Source organism: Melozone crissalis, unplaced genomic scaffold, assembly GCF_028551555.1.
Source record: "Melozone crissalis strain CALT ecotype California unplaced genomic scaffold, PUWL_Pcris_2 ptg000062l_1, whole genome shotgun sequence".
Classification (NCBI taxonomy): Eukaryota; Metazoa; Chordata; class Aves; order Passeriformes; family Passerellidae; genus Melozone; species Melozone crissalis.
The window spans coordinates 4,892,907-4,915,177 of NW_026535840.1; the positions used below are offsets into that span (position 1 = coordinate 4,892,907).

Sequence of the window (22,271 nt, forward strand, 5' to 3'; positions counted from 1 at the left end):
AATGTAGTATTATAATGTAATATAATGTAACGTAATATAATGTAATATAATGTAATGTAATATAATATAATAGTATAATGTAATAATATAATATAGTAATATTACTATATTACTGTATATATAGTATATCTATACTGTATATATAATATAGTGATGTAATATAGTAACATAGTAATATAATATAATGTAGTAATATAATGTAGTAATATAATATAATATAATATAATATAATATAATAATATAAGAATGTAATACAGCAATATAGTAATATTACTATATTACTGTATATATAGTATATATATACTGTATATATAATATAGTGATGTAATATAGTAACATAGTAATATAATATAATGTAGTAATATAATACAGTATAGTATAGTATAATATAATATAATATAATATAATATAATATAATATAATATAAATTAACCTTCTGAGAACTTGGAGCCAAATTTTCTCCCCTCATCCTGGGGACCCTCACACCACCACGACAACAAGCAGCTCTGTGAGGGTGAATGTGAGTTCTGCCTGGGATGTGCCCCTCACTGGGATGTCCCACGGGCTCCCTTCTGCTCCCACAGTGGCCCCACCATGGCTGGGAAGAGGTCCAGGTGCTCCTTCTCCAGGCTGGAGCTGATCCTGATCGTGTGCCTGGTGCTGATGATCTCCCTCACTGTGGTGCTGCTGGTCCTGCACTTCCTCACCAGAAACACCAATGGCAAGTGCAGCCACCCCAGCCCTGTGCTCCAGAGGTGCCCAGGGCAGGATTTCAGTGAGGGGGGGACAGGTGGAGGTCTCCAGGTCACTGCTGAGCTGTCACCACCACTGTGCTCGTGCTCCCTCCACCCAAGCGCAGCAGCAGCGCTCTGGGCATGGATGCACAGCCCCGGAGTGGGCTGGGGTTGTTTGCAGGGATCCATCCCTTCCTTCCATCCTCCCTTCCCTCTCTGGGCCTGCTGAGAGCCCCTCACTCCCAGGATTTGACCAGCCCCATCACAGCCCACTGATGCCTCCAAGCCCAGCCCCAGGCGCAGGCAGCAAGGGTATCAGGAGCTGGACTCTACATCCCACCACTGGGACCTTGCAGCTTCCAGATTTTGGTCTCAAATTGGATATAATTCACATTTAGGACTCAAAACTTCATGTTTTTAGGCTAAAACATGTCTGAGTTTTACACAAGTGATTCTCCTCTGTGTCAGAGCTCTCAGAGGAGGAGGAGGATGGGTATTTCTAAAGGGGTGGTGTCTCAGTTGGCTGGTGTCATTTTAAATGACAGAAGTGGCATCAGCCTGTGGCCAGTGTGAGTGTTTCCCTTCCCTTCTCCTGTGTTTCAAGTGAAAGGCCAGGCTGGGAAGAAGGAGCATCCCCTGATCCCAAAGCAGCTGCCTGGGCAGGGCTGTGGGAACAGGGCAAGCACACAGAAATATTTCATGTTTTCCCACAGTGTTATCTCAGCCTGCAGTGATCTGTGGCTCTGAGATTTCCTGCCATGCAGATAGCTTTTCTGATTGATTATGATTTGATAGCCATCCATGGCTTTTCTTCCACGGGTTTGCCTATCCTGGAAGGATTCCTGAACCTTCCTGGTGGTTGGGGTGAGATGTGATCTCCTCTGGGAGAAATTTTCCTTACCATTTGCCTGGAAATCACTGCTCAGAACTGCTTTTCCCAGCTCTGAGCTTCAGCTGGCTCTGCTGTGGTTTTTTGGGGGAAGACCAGGGCACCAGCACTGGACACAGGATGTGTTGGATGTCTCTCTTCTCTAGTCCTTTCCCAACAGCTCCTGACACACCATCCCCTTTTCTTACCACAGCTGAGCTGAATTGGCTGTGTCAGACAGCACCTGGACCTGGTTCCTGCGTGGTACTGGTGGGCTGGGAGGGTTTAACTGGGAATGCTGGGCTGGTTCCCCCTCTCTGTGCATCACCCCCATCTGACACAGCCCAGGGACCCTCTGGAGAGATCCCTGGGTGGTTCCTCATGCCTGCCTTGCCACCCCAAGGCCTTCACAGCCTCTGCACATTGAGAGATCCCCTCAGAGCACTCAGCCAGAGCCCTTTGGCCTCCTCTGTGCCCAGTTGTGCTGCTGGTGTGTTCCCTGATCTGCCATTTGATGTTCTCACAGATTGCATCGACAACATAGCAGAGGAGGCAAAGTACTTGGTGGGTGTTGGCAGAGCTGATTGCACAGGGCCTGTGGCACAGGTGCCTCTGGTGAGTTGGGGGAATTCCTCATGGGGTTGCTGAAACACTGATTTTTCATCCTTTGGGAGTATTTTGGGGGCAGGGTTTCCTGTTTAGAGCCTCTGCCTTGCCAAATGTGCGTTGCCTTCAAACAGAAATTGAGATTTCCTTGAGGTTTGGAGCAATGTGGGCTGGTGGGAGGTTGGAAGGGGATGGGCCTTGAGGCCCCTTCCAAGCTCAACCATTCCATGGAATGTGAGGCAAGACAGAGCTGCAGCTCAGGGTTGTTGAATGACCCCACGGAAAAAGTAGAGGAATGAATGGCTCAATAATTATGATGGAGCTCCTCTCTTGCAGATGGGATATGGCCTGTGGCACAGGTGACTCTGGTGAGTTGGGGTGTTTAGTGAAATACTGATTTTTCATCTTTTGGGAGTATTTTTGGGGCAGGGTTTCCTGTTTAGAGCCTCTGCCTTGCCAAATGTGCGTTGCCTTCAAACATAAATTGAGATTTCCTTGAGGTTTGGAGCAATGTGGGCTGGTGGGGGGCTGGAAGGGGATGGGGTTTGAGGCCCCCTCCAAGCCCAACCATTCCACGGAATTCAGGGCAAGCTTGGAGTTGTTGAATGACCCCATGGAAAAAGCAGAGGAATAAATGGCTCAGAATTTATGATGGAGCTCTGTCAGAACTCAGGACATCTCTCTGGCTGTCCTGGATGGCTCCAGCCCCTGCCAGGGGGCTCTGAGACCCTAGCACAGAGCCCAAAACACCTGTGCCTTTGATTATGACCCATGGAAAAAATTACCAACCTTATATGAAGAATTACAAGTCAGGAGAGTTTAAGTAGAATAATAGTTAGTTTGTCGCGGGGTGAAAAATATATTTTTTGGGTTTTTTAGAATGGGAGCTCCATGTCTCAAGACAGAGGAATTTAGGTGTGCCCTGTCCTTATTTTTTCTTCTTCTTGGCCTCCATATTCTGGGTGATGGTGGCACTTTTGGATTGTTTAGAGTAGAAGCTCACTGTCTAACATCAGTGATGGGTATTGGGAAGTAATGGTAAATAATGTACATGTAGTTTTTAGTGTAAAAGACAACATCTCCTCTGAGGGCAATCAGAGTGCCTCTGTGTGACCTGCTGGACAGACCTCAGCAGGCCAGAGACAGAAATTTATCGATAAGAAACAGTAAACAAAAAATGAGAAAAGAGGAAACCTGATGAGGAAAATGAGAACAGAGGAATCCTGACTCCTCCTTCGACCGCCGGGCTGGGAAAAGAGACTCGTACGTGGCTCAGAGTCCCTGTGACCAACAGAAATGCCCAGCGAGCTCCTCTCTTGCAGATGGGCTATGCCAACCCCGAGCAGGTGGGCGGGGGGCTCCTGTCCCGCCTCTACAGCCGAGCCTTCATCGTGGCAGAGCCCCAGGGCTCGCAACGCGTCGTCTTCGTCAGCGCCGACATCGGCATGGTGTCCCAGAGAGTCCGGCTGGAGGTACACGGGGCTGCAAGGCAGGGCTGGGAGCAATCTTTGGGATCTCTTGGGATGGTGTCTCTGCTGGAGAAAAGCTCAGTAAATGAGGCTGGACTTTGCTCGCTCTTCTGCTAGTGGCAGGATTACCAGGAGGTCATTGGAAACACAACTATCATAGTGCCTCTAATGCAGCAGAGGGATGTGAATCAGAAAAATAGAAACTTCCACAGACAGTGAAGGGTTTGATCTGCAGCCTTGGGAGAAGTTTGGATTGATGTAAAAATAAAATACACAGATATTAAGCAGAAAAACCACAAACTTGTGTTTCTATAGTTGTAAGAAAGAATATGCCTTAAGTGAGTGAAAAACTGCACTGATAAGATGGTGAAGGGTTTATAATGTAGAAAACTGCATTGATAAGATGGTGGAAGGTTTATAATGTAGAAAACTGTATTGATAAGATGGTGAAGCGTTTATAATGTAGGGGTGTGGTTGTATAGAGTGAACTGAGAGTTTAGAAGTTATAATAGAAGCATATAAGTGTGGCAGAAGCCCATTGGGCAAAAGTACCCACAGTGAAGTAAAAGTGATGGGTTAGAAAACCAAAATGAACCTTGTGGCATCTTGTCCATTGGGTTACAAAGTTCTATATTGCCTTGTAATGAAGAACTTGTGACTACTCTGAGCTATGGCTGAGTGCTTGCTCCTCTAAAATCTCACAACCTCTGAGATTGATGTTTATTTGAGCAATAAGTGGTTCTTAGCCCAAAAATAGGTTCTTAGCCCAAATCCCATCCCTTCATTACAAAGCAGTGACAAGGATAGGGAGGTGCTGGAGAACTGTGGGTCTTCCTGGGATGCGCTTTGGGTTGGATATAAAGGTCTTTCACCAGATATTCCTATTTTGAGCCTCCTGCCAAGCCAACAGCTACAAGCTCGTTGTTGTGCCAGGCAGAAGGAGAAGGGTGAGGAGGGGGATGGATGGATGGATGGATGGATGGATGGATGGATGGATGGATTGAGGTGTTTTTGAGCACAAGAAGGGGTTTTAGGAGCACTTTCTCCCGCCCAGGTGCTGAAGCAGCTGCGCAGCAAGTACGGCGAGCTGTACCGGCAGGACAACGTCATCCTCAGCGGCACCCACACCCACTCGGGGCCCGGGGGGTACTTCCAGTACACCCTGTTCTGGATCACCAGCAGGGGCCTCGTCCAGCCAACCCTCAAGTCCATCGTGAATGGCATTGTGAAGGTCAGTTTCACTCATTTCAGGGTGTTGGTGCCCAGCACAGCTCTGGCAGGGGTGTTTGGGGTGGCACAGCCTGCTTTGAGGTGGGCTTGCTTGTTTGTATTCTCAAAAAGCAGGAGCTTTGCACCCAACCCTTTCTTCAGAGACAGCTGTTGGTAGTTTAAAAATGTTGTAATTTTTGAGAATTTTACATGAGTTTAGGCAAAAATCCCAAACAAGCACCCTCAGATTCCAAGAAAGGGTTGGGGATGGACAGGGAGGGAAAGAAAGAGATTCTCCAGATAACCTCCCACAGACTGACAGTGCCTGTCTTGCTGCTTTGCAGAGCATAGATATTGCCCATGAGAACATGAAGAAAGGAAGGCTCTTCATAAACAGAGGCACAGTAGAAAACAGCCAGATCAACCGCAGCCCCTTCTCCTACCTCGCCAACCCACAGTCCGAGCGGAACAGGTAAAACCTCCCTGGGCAGGAGAAAAGAAATTAACTGCTTAAAAAGGGCTTGAAAGCTGTAGCTGCCCTCTCCAAGCATGAGGAATTGGTCAAGGATGGGACCTTGTGCTTTATTTAACAAATAAAGAGTCAGAGGTCATTGAAGTGCCATCCTTGGTGCACGGATTTGTGTTATCTCCATTCCCTGGAGAAGCAGTGCCTGGGGACAGTGACAGCCACAGCTCTCCCCTCACCTTCCCACCTGGGTCCAGGTGCTTCTCCAAGGCCTTGATGTGTGCTGGTGGTACCTGGAATGACCTTTTCACATCCTTGCTCAGCCTAGCGGGGATTTAACCTGCAGAGCATGGCCCTGACTCTGATGGGATTTCCCTGCTTTGCTCCCATCCAGGTATTCCTCCAACACGGATAAAGAAATGGTGCTGCTGAAGATGGTGGATGTGGAAGGACATGAGCTGGGCCTCATCAGGTACTGACCAGCAGAGCAGCAGGTTTTTCTCCATACCCTCATTATTTTTTGTAGGAATTAAGGTGTTCTGTTTCCCCCCCCTTTTTTTTTACGTCACTGACTCCTCCTGGTTCCTTTGAATATAAAAATCTCTGCAAAATACAATTTATGGGTTACTGCCAGAGTCAGTTCAAGTCTCTAGGAGCTCTTGGTGGCCCTGATAATGACAGTGACAAATTCTTGTGGTCTCAAGGTGTGGATTGTTACAGACCCCCTGATTAGGAAGGGACAGGATGGGAATATTCTCCTCTTGTTAATCCATCCCTAAGCACTACGAGTCTCTGTGTGTATTCTCCCAAAGAAAATTCCCATAAATTTGGAATAGGAAAATTCAATAGGATTGAAATTCAATAGGTCAATTGCTGCTGCATAGAGTGAACAGAGCATTTTCACTTTTGTAATTTCACTTTAATTTCACTTTTGACCTCCTCCTCAGCTGGTTTGCAGTGCACCCGGTGAGCATGAACAACTCCAACCACCTGGTGAACAGTGACAACGTGGGCTATGCCTCCTACCTGTTTGAGCAGGAGAAGAACAAGGGAATGCTCCCTGGAGAGGTGGGAGCACCCAAAGGAATGGGGGAAACAGGGCTGGGACAGGGAGGGGTCAGGTGGGACAGCAGGGACACACAGGAACATAAGGACTGTGGTGAATGCTTTGATTTATTTCCTTTTTCAGAAGGGAAATTGGAAGGTGTGTTCTTGACTTTCCAAACTATAATCAGTGGTAGAAATTCAGACTGGAGGAATAACTCACATTTATTTTGGTTAAAATCTGGGGAGGTTGTGGTTGCCCCAATCCTGGAAGTGGTCAAGCCTTGAAGCGTCTCTGCAGTCAGCTCCAATAGTTCTCACCCCATAAATCAGTCATGGTGAGTGCCTGGAAGGGAAAAAAATCCTGTGCCAGGTGCTCCAATGACCCATAAACATCTGATCAGTAACATGAGAAGCTGGGGAAGAGCTGAGGTGGAAGAGGGGGAGGAGGAGGAGGAAGCACAGTCTGGACATGAAGGTGGCGTGAAGCTCCCCCTGAAATGGCACCATGTGCATCCAATCCTCCCCTGCTCCTCCTGGGATGTGCCTGAACCCCCAATCCAGAGCTCCCAGTGACTTTGGGAATAATCCAGAGTCCTGCTTGGTTTCTCTGTCCTTGGCAGGGCCCTTTTGTGGCGGCCTTTGCCTCGTCCAACCTGGGAGACGTGTCCCCCAACACGCGGGGCCCCTTCTGCGCCAACACGGGCGAGTCGTGTGACAACCCCCAGAGCACCTGTCCCATCGGAGGGGTGAGTGTGTCCCACCTGTCCCCCCCTCTTCTTCACCACTGGCCACGGGGAGGGCACTAAAAAGTAAAAAATCCCCTCTTTTTGGGCCATCATGGGTGCCATCCCAGGAATTTACCGCGCTTTGTCCCTCGCGCACCCAATTTTCCGATTGTTGACCCCAAATTTAACTTGGTGTAACAACCCCATGGCTGATTCTGATGTGCCTGCAGGAAGCCCTCAGTTCCCACAGCCTGGCAGTGCCAGATGCTCTCTCCATAATCACTGATCACCACACAAATTTCCCAACAGGCATCCATGTGCATGGCCAAGGGGCCCGGGAAGGATATGTTTGAGAGCACCAGGATTATAGGGCAAAACATCTACTTGAAAGCAAAGGTAAGGGATGTTCTGCTTTCTGAGTGTGTGTGAGTGCTGCTATGACAGGAATTCATGCTCATTTGAGCAGCTTGATGGATCTCTTCCCTCTGGATATTCCATATTCTATCTCCTATATTCCATATTCTATCTTCTATCTCCTACATTTCTTATTCTATCTATCTTATACCTGTTTTGGTGAATGTTTGTAGATTCAAATTACTCTAAAGTTCCTTGATTTGTTTTTAATGGGTAAAGGAGCTCTGTAACCAGCTGGTGATGTCTCTGCTTGCTGTGGAATCAAGAGGACCTCAGAGCCTGGAATTTGTTAGGACAGTGTAGGAAATCTTAATGGTAGGGAAAAATGTCCTCAGGTAGAACACATCTGATTGGAAACCTGAATTTAGACTTAAAAAACATTCTTTAACATGAATTTAGACTTAAAACACATACTTTTATTTAGCTACATCCTTGCAGGTGTAGCCATTTGAAAATGGTGGTTTGGGGTTTTGATCTCAGCATTCCTCACTGGGATATGATGAGGATGTCCCCTCTCATCCTCTCCCCCTCCCTCCCATTCATCTCAAAGGCATCATGATGGGGAAAACCCTCCTGGGAGAGCTCAGAGACACCGCCACACAACACTTGTGGGCCAGCTGTCAGGGGTGCAGTAAATACCAGCAGCACTGTGAGGCACTGAGTAGAGCAAAGCTTCTTTCTCACAAAAAAGATTTTTTCTGCTTGGTCTAAGATGTGAGAAATGCAACCAGGGGAAGGGAGTTGCCATCCTGCTGAAATAGGGGCATGTTTGAGCTGTAAAAGAGAAGTGTCCTCCCTCCCTGAGACAGGGAGAGCTTGCAGGTGACAGAAACAAAGGGACTTTGGGAATTAGAGATTTGCATTAATATAGAATTTGCAGGCAATGAGGGGAGAGAATGATGCATCTGACTCCATCTTATCAGAAGGCTAATTAATTACTTTATTATACTATATTATTCTATATTATATTACACTATATTACATTATATCTAAACGGAACCTGCCAAGCACTCAACTCTGCACACAACAACTGCACAGAATCTTGTGAGTGTCACCCCACAGTCCCAACACACACAAGGAAACAAAACCCCATCACTCTGGATAAACAATCTCCATATTGCATTCTACTTCTGCACAAACATGGGCACAGCAAATGAGATAAGAATTGTTTTTCCTTTCTCTGAGGTTCAGACAATGTGAATCTCAGAAATATTCTTGGGAAAAATTGTGCCTTGCTTTTCTCTGTGAAGAAAAATGTGGCCACACATTAACATGAGCAAATATCCATAGGGCTGTTCCTGACTGCTTGTCCCACCAGGATTTTTTTCCACCTCATGTGTCCCTTAGGAGCTGTATGAAAAGGCCTCCCAGGAGGTGACAGGACCCCTGAGCTCAGCCCACCAGTGGGTGAACATGAGCAACGTGTCCGTGGAGCTCAACGCCACACACACGGTGAGAGCAGCAGGAAAATCCCTGTTCCCCCAGCAGCACCTGCCACTGGCAGGGAAAATGGGGTTTGTCCCATTTCTTCCTGCATCAACACCTGACACAGTGAGGGAAAATGTCTCTTTTTCCTTTTCTTCTCCCCTCCTGATTTAGGTCCAGACCTGTAAACCAGCCCTGGGGCACAGCTTTGCTGCGGGGACCATTGATGGAGTGGGGGCTTTAAACTTCACCCAAGGTAATTTGGGGCAAATCCCAGTGGGGCATCCCCCAGATGGACTGACAGCCCTGCAGTCACTTCACAGCATCCAAATTGGGAAGGTGGAGGAAACCAAACAAACCTTGCAGGTTTGTCTGTGGCCATTTGGGAAAAGGATATGGCCAAAGGAAGGAGAGAAAGGGGATGGGATGGGGAATAGGGAGCTGGTTTGGAGCTGTCCTGCTCATTTGTCCTCCTTCCCTGGGAGCAGGGAGTGTCTGAGAGCTGCTGGGGCAGCTGAGGAACAGAGTTTAAAGGTGTTTCCCCCTCAAGGCTCAGTGGAAGGGGACCCGTTTTGGGATCAGATCCGGGACCAGCTGCTGGGAGAGCCCTCGAACGAAACCAAAGCCTGCCACCAACCCAAGCCCATCCTCTTCAACACAGGAGAGGTAAGGACACACCTGGCGGGGGTGCAGGGATCACTGGGCTGGGGTCAGGGATCCCAATCCCTCATGGCTTTGTCAGGGAGCTCTGGGATGCCTGCTGAAGAACAAGGATGGAGCATGGGCTGCATGGGCTCTGCTGCTCCCCTGATCCAGCCCATGCCCATGCTCAGGGCATGGCTTGGTGTTTTCTGAGCTCTGCTTTACGACTCTAACTGGAAATTGCTGCTCCTTCTCCCACCTGATGCTCCCTTGGCACTGAGGCAGATGCTGCTGCTGTGCACAGGGATCATGTCCAGGGCTCTTCAGAGCACTTAAACGAGGCCATCTGCTTAAGGAAATTCATTGTTATTCCTTTCACCAGCCTCGTTAAAAGCTTCCCTGCTGTCACTCCGTGTTCAATCAGCTCCTCACCTCAGCTGTCCCCAAAAGAGGCCCCAGCTCCTCCCAGCCTCCTCCTCCTCCTCCTCCATGCAGGATGGTGTTACTGAGAGTAAATTACACTTTATTCTTAGGGCTTTTGCACATTTTAGGGATGCTCTGGCAGCCCTGCTGCTTCTGATGTGCTTCACAAGCTTTTGTCATTCATGGTTTGCCCCCAGCAAATTGCTCCTCATAAAAAAATCCCTTTATTTGGCTCACTGGAGTGGGATTTTTCATCTCCTCATCAATCCCAATTCTTTCCTTTTTCCATGCAGGTGAGGGGTTTCTAAATGCTACCCTGACCTTCTTTACCCACTTTGCCTAAACCTGCCCCTCTGGCAACACCTTATTTAGGGTTTTTTTGGCCTTACCTATAATATTTACTTGTGCCTTATGTGACTCTTATGGTCAGACATCACATGAAGGTAAAACACCTTCTCACGTGTTTCACAAATAAATTTAATTTACAAATAAATCTTATATAAATATATATTATAATATAAAATATAAAATATTTAATAATATATTATATTATTAATATATTAATATACAAACAATAAATATATATTATATAATTATATAATTATATGTATTATCTATAATTATATATAATATATATTATATATTATATATTGTATATATATAATATATTGTATATTATTCAATATAATATATATTGCATATATTACATATATTATTAATATATAAAATAATTTTTATAATAATTTATAATAATATATAATAACGATATATATAATATATAATATATATAATAATATATATAATAATTTCTATATTATATAGATTAGTTTACAAATAAATTAAATTTACAAATTAATTAATTTTAAATAAATAAATAAATTTATCTGCCTGGATGATGGCTGTGGGAAGGAAAACACCTCAGATTATTTATTTTCTACTAAACCAGACTATTTATATGCCCTTTTTCCTCCCCCTCAGATGACCTGGCCCCACCCCTGGCACCCCGACATCGTGGATGTGCAGATTGTTGCCATTGGGTCCCTGGCAATCCTTGCTGTGCCCGGGGAGTTCACGTGGGTATTCCTTGGCTCCTGCTGCATTTACTGCAGCCACATTTCCCTCCAACCTCGTGGAACAGTTCTGCCTGCAGGCAGAAAGGGGGGCAGGCCCAGAATTGTCCCCAGACTCACCCTGAGAATGACCGAGTTGCACACAGGCATCCTGAATCGTTTTGGTTGTAACAAAATGCAGTTTCAAGGAAACCAAAGGAATTTGTTAACTTTGATTCTGTTTTTGGCGCCTCAAACACCACGATGATGAATTGTACTGAGTGCTGTTGATGCAAATTTAAATAGGATCATGATTTATCTCTTGTACCTTTATTTCTACCCTGCCCTGGGGTGCCTCCCTGGCTGTGGTGATGGGTGTGAAATGTTTTGAGGTGTTTTGGTTGAACTTGAGCACAGAGGCTTTTAAGGGATGTTGGGCAGTGCTGTGGGAATTTCTGGTGGGTGCTGCAAGTCCAGCCAGCAATTCCTGCTTTAGATCCCAATTCCAGGGGGGTCGGGCTGTGCTGCCAGGGAACAGGGACAGGACAAGGGGAAAGGGCCTCAGGCTGGGCCAGGGGAGGCTCAGCTGGGACAGCAGCAGCAATTTCTGCATGGAAAGGGTGCTCAGGCCTTGGCAGGGGCTGCCCAGGGAGCTTTGCAGTGCCCAGCCCTGCAGGTGTCCCAGGAAGGGCTGGAGGTGGCACTCAGTGCTCCGGGCTGGGGACAAGGTGGGCACTGGGCACAGCTGGGACTTGCTGATCCTGGAGGGATTTTCCAGCCTCAGTGATTCTGGGATTCCATGATTCTGGAGGCTGACTTTGTTCCCTCCATGCCCCAGGACCATGTCTGGACGCAGGCTGCGGGAGGCTGTTCAAAGGGTGAGTAGCTGAGGTTCCCCTGAGCGCAGCACATCTGGAATTCTCTTCAGCTCCTGCCTCTTCCCTCCTCTCCTCCCAGCTGGGCTCACGGGGCTCATGTCCCACAGATGTTTCCTTCTCCCATTTTCCTCAGACAGATTTTCCATCTGCTTCCTGACAGGCAGGAGGAATGAATATCCTCCCCAAAACACCAACTGATCGGGTTTCAGTCCATTAAGGCAATTCCACAGGGATCCAGGCACAACTGATGCCAGCAGGAGCTTGGCTCTGGGATGGAGGGGCTCAGCTCCTTAATCCCTACCAGAATTCTGCAACATGAGAACAACTGAAAAAAACAAAGGAAAAAAAAAGGCAAAAGTATTTTTTCCATTTGATTGACACATCCTGGCTGCAGCCTAAATAAAATCCCAATCCCAGATGCTGTCTCCACGATTCACTGAGCCTTTCTCATACTTATATCCCTGATATTTTTAGGAGTATACAGACATCAGCTTCCAAAAAATACCCCCCTAGATTTACTGGAATGTGAGGCCATTTGTCCTCTTTTTCTTTGGGGGGTGAATAGGAGACCTTAAAAAAGGAAAATTGCACTTGTGGGTTTGCATTCCTGGGCATCCAGCCCCCTTCCCACCATAACCTTGCATTCTGTCCTGCATAATAATAATAATAATAATAATAATAATAATAATAATAATAATAATAGTACAGTAACAATTATAATGCCAACTAACATAACAATAATAACAATATTGATAAAATAATAATGACAATAAAAACCCCAGTATAGTTGTGCATTAAGCAGTTGTTTCAAGGTAAAGGTTTTATTTCCTTCCTTAGGAATTTGATTCCCATGGATCACCAGGGATGAACGTTGTGATTGCAGGTCTGTGCAATGTCTACACCCACTACATCGCCACCTATGAGGAATACCAGGTAAATGTTAAAACTGGGGGTTGAATCTGGCTAACTGAGTTCACCTTTTGGCTCCAGGGGCTAATCATTCATGTGAAATTATGTGTGTTTAGAGTTCTCCTCCTTTGCCACAAAAGGGGCAGGGAGAACCAGGAGGGAACTTTGGAAGAACTGGGGTTGGAAGAATCCCACCCCAAAAAGTTGGAGGGGGAGGCAAGTTGTATCGTAGGCCTTTAAAAGAGGGTTAAAAACTGTGCTAATTGCAAGAGCAATGAGGGTAAAAAGTGTGCTCACTGGAAGAGCAAAGAGGGTAAAAACTGGAAGAGCAAACAGGCCCTCCCTGTTTGCAGCAGGTTGGAGAATGAGGAGGAACCTGAAATTGCAACAGAAATACTTTGGCAAGTTCTTGGGGCTGTCTCCTTATCAGAAAGGGAGTAAATAACCCAGTGCTGATCCTGAACTGGCTGGGATGGGATGTGCAAACCACCCAGGAGCCCTCCCAACCCTCCTCTCCCAAATTTGTCCTTTCCAGCTTCAACGATACGAGGCTGCCTCAACTATTTATGGGCCACACACCCTTTCTGCTTACATCCAGCTGTACAGGGGCCTGGCCAAGGCTATTGCTCTGGTAAGCAGCATTTCCTACATGCCACAGGCTGCTGGGGACATCTAAATCTTAAATCAGTGGTGGTGGCTGTTCCTCACTGAGGCCCCTTGCTGTGCTTTCTCTTCTGAATCTGCCTTGAGAAATGGAATGAAAATAATTCCTGTAATGGGACCCTGACACGACTTGAGAAATTCTGGGGGTTTTGCAGCTCAAAGTGGAGGAAATCAGTACCTCCAACCTTTCAGCACAGCCTGAAGTTGCTGCTTTTCTACCAAAAGGGAAATAAACCTGCTGTGGTTTTGGTGTACCTGGCGGTGCCCATTACCATTGTGACCATGTGAAATGGGCAGGAACAGTGGGCAGGAATATCCTGGGATGTTCTGGGCTGGGTTTAGGAGCAGCAGGTGTCCTGCAGGGATTGCTCCTGCAGGCAGAGCACAGCTGGATCTGTACTCCTCTGCTTTGCTTTCATGCTCACTTTATTATTCCTACAATCCGTGCCAGCAGAGGCTGGGAGGCAGAGCTGTGGTTCCTCAGGGAATCCTGGCTGTCCAGGTGGATGTTTAACAAGCACATCTTCCCTCTCCCAGAATGGCACTCAGGAGCTGTCCCCTGGTCCAGAGCCCCCATTTTTCAACGTAACCAGCCTGACCCTGCTGCCTTCTCTGAGCGTCGAGAGCGCGCCGGCCGGCAAAACCTTTGGGGATGTGCTGGAAGAAGTGAGACCAGAGTATCGAGAGGTGAGAGCTTCAGGGAAGCTCTAAAACCTGGTGGAGAAATTGCCTTTAAGTTCTTGTCCCTCACCCTACAAGCCTGTGAGTTGTGGTGCCCTCAGACCAAACCAGGTTTCGTGTCTCTGGTAGGCAGGGACAGAGCGTTTCCATGCCCATGCACTGAATGGGAATAAAATGGGTGGGTAAAGGGCGAAATAAAAGCCCCCCACTCAGCACAAAGCAGATTTCCCATTCTGCTTCAAAACAAAATAGCAGTTGATGAAGTAGGCAAATATTTTACAGGGATTTTTTACAAGCAGCAATCAGGTCACCTTTGATGCCTCTGCCGTGGAATGTAAATGAAATGAAATCAAAGTGTCAGAAATGGTTCTGTTTGCAATGCTCAGCATTTAGATAAGATGTTCAGAGCAAGGGTTTCACCTCATTGCTGTCTCCTTACTCTCTGCAGTAAGGCAGGGAGGCATTCTGAAAAATCTCCCTTATTTCCTCTCTTTTCTATGTGCAGTGGTGGAGTTTATCCAGCACACAGGACAAGTGGAATATCAAGGCCCAGAGCAGCAGTTCAAAGCACAAATTGCCCACTGCTGCTGCAACAAGTCGAATTATAAATAATTTAAAACAACAGCAACGACAAACCAAGCACAATAAAATGCCACAAAACCAACCCACCCTTAAATACATCAAATGAGCTCTTCAAAGGATGCTCTTAATGTGCTGCTCAGCCTTTAATGCAAATCTCAATTTCACACCCAGGGAGAAGTTGCTGAAGTGACTTTTGTGGGTGCAAACCCCAGGAACTCTGCAGAGAATGCAGTAAGCGTGATGGAATTATGCTGGAATTGGGGTGTTTGGGATTGATGGGATTGATGCTGGAATTGGGGTGTTTGGGATTGATGGGATGATGCTGGAACTGGGGTGTTTGGGATTGATGGAATGATGCTGGAACTGGGGTGTTTGGGATTGGTGGATATTTGGGTAGGATTTTTTCTTTGCTGGGAGACCAGAGGAAGATGGAAATGCTGAGCTTTGGGAATTCACACCACCAGAAAGCTCCTGGGGCAACAAAGTGAATTTGGGCTGTTTGTGATCTCTTTATATTATTGAAGTTGTATGTGTTAGGCCAGGCTGGTATCCAGGGCAAACCTGGCCTGTAATTTCCATCCTACCCACCCTGCTGCTTTATTTTAACTAAACAAAGGGAAATTAGGAAAGCACTTAATTCATTCCATCACTCACCTTGCATGGACATTGTGACTGCCTATTCTCTTCCTACAGATAAGTTCTTTCCATGATTTACCAGCTTAAATTTGTGCTTTGGCAGTAAAATATGACAGTAATTCCCACATTTGCCAGTAAAGCATGAGGAAGCAAAGTCCCTAAACAGTTTAAAGTGTCACAGAAGGTGGGACCTGCCTCTCCCTTCAGCGTCTGCCTGACTCTGGTGTTTTTGTTCCAGACTGAGCATAACTTCCTGACGGTGGAGAGGTACTCCAACATTTCCAGCAGCTGGCGTGTGGCGCTGAACGATGCCTCCTGGGACACCAGGTGGGTGCCCTGAGCAATTTCCCTGGCCCACAGAATCCAGGGACTCATTCCAGTCCAGCCTGAAGGGCTTCATTCCAGAGCTCCCAGCCCCAGGTTAACCTTGGCCCTGCAGGTGATGCTCTCCAGATGATATTTGGGGGGGGTAATTTGGCAAAACTGGTGTTCCCCTTGGCTCCAGAGTCGGGAATGGAGGCTTGCAAATTTGGGAAAGAGAGGAGGAAGGGCAGGAATTACAGAAGGTTTGTGGTCCAGCTTGCTCCTAGCCATATCCATAAATAAGATGCCAAAGAGAAAACAGGAGAGACTCACAGGGAAAACTGGCCAGATGTGCTGTGCAGCACAAACAGACAACAATTTTTAAAAGCTTGGAAGAAAGAAAAGTGAAGGGTGGAGATGTCAGATTTCTGGAGAAATATCCACAAAGCAGCAAGGCTGGTGACACCTTTCAGAGCTGTAGGTGAAGCTTCTTTCCAGAGCTTCCAACCCCAGATTAGTCTTGGCCCTGCAGGTGATGCTCTCCAGAGGAGAATTAGCTCGTGTTTGAGGGGGTTAATTTGGCAAAACTGGTGTTCCTCTTCGCTCCAGAGTCTGGAATGGAGGCTTGAAAATTTGGGAAAGGGAGAAGGAAGGGCAGGAATTACAGAAGGTTTGTGGTCCAGCTTGTTCCTTGCCTATATCCATCCCTCTGGCACACTGTGGGGATGAATAAAATGCTAAAGAGAAAACAGGAGAGACTCACAGGGAAAACTGGCCAGATATACTGTGCAGCATAAACAGACAACAATTTTTAAAAGCTTGGAAGAAAGAAAAGTGAAGGCAGGAGGTGTCAGAATTCTGGAGAAATACCCACAAAGCAGCAAGGCTGGTGACACCTTTCAGAGCTGTAGGTAAATCTTCCTCAGCTTCCCAAGAAGGGCTCCCTCAGAGCCAGCTGAAAAATCCCTCGGGTCCAGATGATGTGTGGGGTTTCGAGGCTGAGCATTCTCTGCAGAGTTTTGGGGCTTGAACAGAAAGGTTTTTGCACAAGGAGTCTGTAAAAGAAAATGGGCTTTTAATGTGGGAATGGGTGCCAAAAGTCCTGAGGTCAATAATTATAGATTTTGTGATTTAAGTGAATGTTCACCCTCTCAGTTTAGCTCTGCCCCTGCACAGTGAGGACTTTAAGACGCTCCAGGGAAGTTTATTTTATCTCATGGCACGCAGTGAGCTCCAATGAAACCTGGATTTCCTTGCTGACTGCAGTTTTGGGCCTGTTCTGCAGGTTTTACTGGAGCAAGGACACCCGTGGCCGGAGCAACGTGACCATTGAGTGGCACATCCCGGCTGGCACGGAGCCTGGCGTGTACCGGCTGCGCTACTTCGGGCACTACAAGAAGAGGGTCAACTACCTTCGTGTCATCTCTGTCCCCTTTGAGGGCTCATCCTCAGCATTTCAAATCACAGCTCCATAGGTGGCCCCCTTCCCTAAAGGAATGAACAGGAGATTTGGTGTCTGGGCTCTTGTGGGTTCTCTCCAACTCCAGGTGATTCCGTGATGTTCTGGGAGGGTTTTTTGGTCACTGCTGCCCCTCGAGTGCTGTTGGTTGTCATTTGATGTGCAAAGATTGACTCCCTGGGAAGTTTTGTCTTTTCCCTACAGCTCAGTCTCCTCAGTCAAGTGGTTTCTGTCCTGGCCAGGCCAGATTTCAGCTGATTCTTATTGTAATGATGATGTAAATTCTTCTTTACTCATTAAACCTGTGTGTATTGATGGTGAATAGGCTCTCCTGGAGGGAATTAGATGGAAATCAGTAAGAACTGAATTCATGAGTTAAAGCTGTGGGTGAGGCTGCCCTGAACAGACCCCAGCCTGCCTTGCTGGAGCATCAGGAAGAACCCAAGGCCAGCAGGCCACCCAGAGTCACCTACAGGTGGGTCACCAGAAGGGTTTGTGGTCCCTCTCCAATCCACACAAGAGTTCATCCAAGCACGGCTTGGATTGCTACCACTGCAGGACAGTGCCCAAACATGTTGGCTGAAAGGGTTTCACCACAAAAAATGGAATTCACCCCAGGAATGTAGAGGATCTTCCCAGGAGGATTTCAGAGCTGCCTGGACAAAGCCATGACCACCCTGACCCAGTGTTGGTGGCAGGTCCCTCCTGAGCTGCCACCCACCAGTACCGCCATAAGTGGGGACAGCTCCACAGTCTCTAAATCTCCTCTGCCCTCTACAAGGGGTAGAATCAGGGGCCACAGGGAGAATAAAACATATTTCAGGTCTGGGTTTAGGATTCTTGTAGGGCCTGACAGCTAAACAACTGTAAATGTTTAATAAGCTCCAATAATGTGTACCAATTTTGTATGCAATCTCCTTAATTCTTCAGAGATTCATCAATCAGATAATTTTGCCTCTCTTTAAAATCAGTAGGAGAGGATGAATTATTCATTTCCAAGCAGCTGCAATCAGTCTCAGAGATCCTCATCCGGAGGAGGTCAAAGCAGTTGCAATACTGAGTCAGGAAAAAGAGAGAGCTTTGAAAGAGCATCACTGGGAATCAAATCCCAGGGGATGCTCCTGACGTCCTGCCCTAATAACCCACCCAGCCACCCCACTAAAAGGAGGGATTTTTTCAGTAGGATATGTTTAGGACATGTTTAAGCAAGCCAAGCTGAGTTGCACATTAAAATATTTACCCTCTAAACCATGAACATCTGACCCCAAAAGAGAGTTTTTAGAAAGCAGGGGAGAGGGAGTGTTGAGAGCCAGAATCAGGATATCTGGAAAGCCCGTTGTGCCCTAGAGCAGGTCCCATTGTGAAACACTTAATGTTTATTTGGCTGTCACCAGTGGGCAGAATTTAGGGAGCTTTTTTGGGGGGGATTTTCATCAAATTTTGTGTGTAGAAAACTTGCTTTTATTTGCTTTTATTCGCTCTGTAACAAATTGGCAGGCAGCGACCAGCAGCCCTTCCCTGCTTCCCTGCACGCTTTTTTGGGATGCTGTGCCTGGATCCAGCAGCCACTAGGTGCCAGTGCTGTTTTACACGAGAGCAAGCTCGAGCCAAAGCCTAGGGGGAAAAAAAAAAAAAAAAAAAAAAAAAAAATTTCCAGGAATTTGGGCGCCTCGCCAGCTGTTAAATATAGCACTCACTACTCCTCACAGTTGCTCGTCCCTCTCCCCTCGACGTGGAGCCATTTGTGCCCTGCTACGTGCTGGGGAGAAGGGCAGAATTCCGCCTTTGTTTTATTTTTCTTGGCGTGGGATGTGAAGTCCCAGGAACTCGGGAAACTTGTGCCGGCAGCCCGAGCTGCTGTGCACGACTCGAGGGCTCCCTCCTGCACATCGTGTCCCTTCCCGAATTCACCAGCAGGATCAGGAGATGCTAATTTGGGATCTGACCCCAGGCCCTGGGGGAGAGGGGAGAATCCTCTGCAGGCTTGGATGATCCTATGTAGAATTAAGGAGATTGCATGCAAAATTGGTACACATTATTGGAGCTTATTAAACATTTACAGTTGTTTAGCTGTCAGGCCCTACAAGAATCCTAAATGCAGGATTTGGGATTTTTTGGATGCTGTGGTTGTCTGGGGTTTTTTTCCAGCATCCCACAGAGGGTGTCTGTATGCTGTCTATCTGCAGCTCTCTGATTTTTAACATTTCCCCAACCAGGGCTGGGGACCAAGAAATGTCACTTTTCCAATGTTTATTCCTTCAGCAACCCCAAATCTGGATGGGCACAATCCTGTGGATAACTGGGCCCAGGCCAGATTGAGGCTCTGGGCATGGAGAGGAGTTTGAGGTGTCCAGGGAGAGAGCAGCCCACCCCAAGCATCCCCAAAGGACAGGGGATGGGCAGGGGCTGTCTAAGCCCCCACCAGCACTTAAAACAGGACAGCTGAGAACTGGAATTTTATCCAAGACTGAGATTTTGGGGGACACAACAAAGAAGAAACAAGAAAGGAACATCCATCCCATCAGAGCATGAGTAGCACCAGGGCCAGGCTGATCACCAGTCAGTGACCAGCAGGGACTGGTGACCCCTCACTGGGATGTCACCTTCAAAGGTTGTTTGGTTTGAGCTTTTTTCCTCAAAAAGGGGAAATCCAGGTAGGTATGTAATGGAGCAATGAGATGAGGTGGTCCCTGGGAGATCAAGGTGGGAAAAGTGAGCCATGCAAGCTCCAAGGTCAAGCAAATCCCTTTGAAAGTCACATTATGCCATGGACTGAGGGGTTTCAGTGGGACATGGGAGTTTCCCTATGGGATGTTCCAGGGTCTGGCCAGCTCCAAACACAGATCTGTGTCACCCTCAGAGATGTTTTATTCTCATTCTGCACCTCAGAAGAGAGACCCTGTGTTGTACAGACCTCCAGGAAAGCGCTGGCTGGAAGAAGGGAGATGGAAAATGCAATTTTTGTACCCCCTGCCTTGCCAGCAGCCAAAGATGAGGCCTGAAGTGCCCTGAAACCTGCTGATTTTTCTGGGCATTGATCTCATCACTTTCACCTCAAACTTGTCCTAGAATTGGAGGTGGAGGGTGGATATGGTTTTTGGCTTTGTCTTGCTCTCCACTGGGAACCCACACCTTTACAAATGAGAAATAATGTTTTCTTTAAGTTGGGCTGTGTGGTTTGAGATTCCTTGGAAAATCATCCTTGCTCTCCCAGACTGACCAGCCAATTTCTGCTGACCAAAGATGGAATCTCAGTTGTGCCAGGGGGGAAATGTTACAAAACACAACAGCAAATTCTCCATTGCCCTGGTTTTGGAGGCAATGAAAGCAGGGCATCAGGAAAAGCTAATGAGGGAAATAATAGAGCTGGCAGAGCTGCTGGAGCCCAGAGTACAGCTGACCTCTTTGGAAGAGTGGTGTCAAGCTATTTTGGCAAAATCTCTTTTGGAGTGGCAGAGAGGCCTTGGCCTGTGTTATCAGTAGCAAGGTACCAGAGCTTTCCCCTTTTTTTGGGTTTAGGATGTCTCTGGAAAGGTGCAAACCCAGAACCCCTCATGTCAGGAATTGCTGTTTCTCAGTCATTTAGCTATGATGGTCTTCCAAGGAGCAGGGCCTCATCTTAACAAAGATTTACCTATCAGTGACCTGGCAAGAGGTTCTTCTCAAGGTGGGGCCCATCCCTCACTGCCCTAAATCACACATTTCCACATTTACCCCTTGTTTTTGCTTGGTATTTTCTCACTATTGATACAACCCTCAGAAAATCTCCACAGGGATCAGGTAAGGAACAATTACCACTGGAATAAATTCACAGCAAACCCAGTTCCTGTAGCACTGACAGGTAAATGATTACTGACCAAAGAAGTGCTGGGAAAAGAGGCCAAGAACCCCTTGATTTCTCACTTAGAAGTGCAGAAGTACCAGACCTGCCAATTTTCTGCTGTGTGTGCTTGGTGAGGGTCACCAAAGTGGAAAACACTCCTGAACAGCTTGTGACCCTGCCAGTGTGACCTGGGATCGATCCCTCTGGAGCAAAGAGTGCTCCTGTTTACCACAGATGTATACAAGGACTGAGGCTTGTGTTTAAAAAGTTTTAATGATATTTCAAAGTCCAGTGAATGTCCTCGGATTACTCCAAAATCACAGAGTTGCTTCACAGAATTTAGTCCTGGTTCTAATTTGTAATGGATGATTGAGATGCCATTTTCCCCTTCATTCCCTTTAAACATACATGATTGTCCTCCAGTAAATGGAAATTGTGATTTTTCGCTACACTTCACAGTGTTAAAACTCTATACAAACCTTGTACTACTAGTACAAAAATAAGTGCTTCATGCACACATTTTTAATACTGCTTCTTGCCCTTTGCTTTGACATCTTTCTGAACTTATATAAATAGCTGAAAAAGCAGACTAAACTCACTGAACATGGAAAGTGAGAAACACTTCCTGCCAACGGTTTGAGAGACTCTCCTGGCTATATTTCCTCGTTGGCAAACACCACTTAAAGACATATACAGAAGAGAGAAAAAAAAAAGCCACAAAATCCATAACACTCTTGGTTATTTGGCCCTCTGTGACCAGGTTTGTCCTTTGCTGTGAAGCCAAACGTGGCCAGCAGCAGCCACAGAGGGCTTGTAATACCTTTAGGGTCACCCTAACTAGCTACTTTATAAATAGGAGGGGTCTAATGGGATCTCAGACTGTACAGCTGATGGGGTTTGTTCCATTCCGGGGGAAACTGAGTCAGAAGAGGAAAGAAACACTTGGTGGCTGCAGTCACCATCTTGTCACAGAGCTTGGGGGATGCACAGGAAAAGCTCCCCTTGGAATGGCTTCTGCTTTGCACAGCTTTGGGGGATGCACAGGAAAAGCTCCCCTTGGAATGGCTTCTGCTCTGCCACATCACAGCATCTAAAGCAGCTGAAAAATCTGGGGCCAGATCCGCTGGGTGTCACCAACCCAGTTGGAAATTCTTCCTCCCCAAAGGGTTCTTTTGGTCCTAGACTGAACAAATTCAAGTTTTCTTAGTGTGCATCACCATGTAGGATTTACGATATAGGATTAATGTGTCTGCTGTAGTT

The 22,271-nt window shown here is 46.9% G+C and overlaps 1 protein-coding gene across 1 annotated transcript; it reads left to right on the plus strand.

Annotated features, from left to right (window-relative positions):
* Nucleotides 1-594: 594 nt before the first annotated feature.
* LOC128944944 (putative neutral ceramidase C) lies at nt 595-17,204 on the plus strand. The gene is made up of 20 exons (XM_054288437.1): nt 595-721; nt 2,129-2,217; nt 3,531-3,680; nt 4,732-4,908; nt 5,231-5,358; nt 5,747-5,824; nt 6,300-6,420; nt 7,020-7,145; nt 7,434-7,520; nt 8,886-8,990; nt 9,138-9,219; nt 9,514-9,629; nt 11,007-11,101; nt 11,916-11,955; nt 12,793-12,888; nt 13,400-13,495; nt 14,065-14,214; nt 14,962-15,021; nt 15,665-15,753; nt 17,015-17,204. The coding sequence occupies exons 1-20, from the start codon at nt 595-597 to the stop codon at nt 17,202-17,204; spliced, it is 2,202 nt and encodes a 733-aa protein (XP_054144412.1).
* The last annotated feature ends 5,067 nt before the right edge of the window (nt 17,205-22,271 follow it).

Coding starts and splice junctions, on each gene's coding strand:
- LOC128944944 (XM_054288437.1), top strand. CDS start 595: ATGGCTGGGAAGAGGTCCAGGTGCTCCTTCTCCAGGCTGGAGCTGATC. Junction 11,102..11,915: donor GCTGTGCCCGGGGAGTTCAC/GTGGGTATTCCT, acceptor TCCATGCCCCAG/GACCATGTCTGGACGCAGGC. Junction 14,215..14,961: donor TGAGACCAGAGTATCGAGAG/GTGAGAGCTTCA, acceptor TTTCACACCCAG/GGAGAAGTTGCTGAAGTGAC.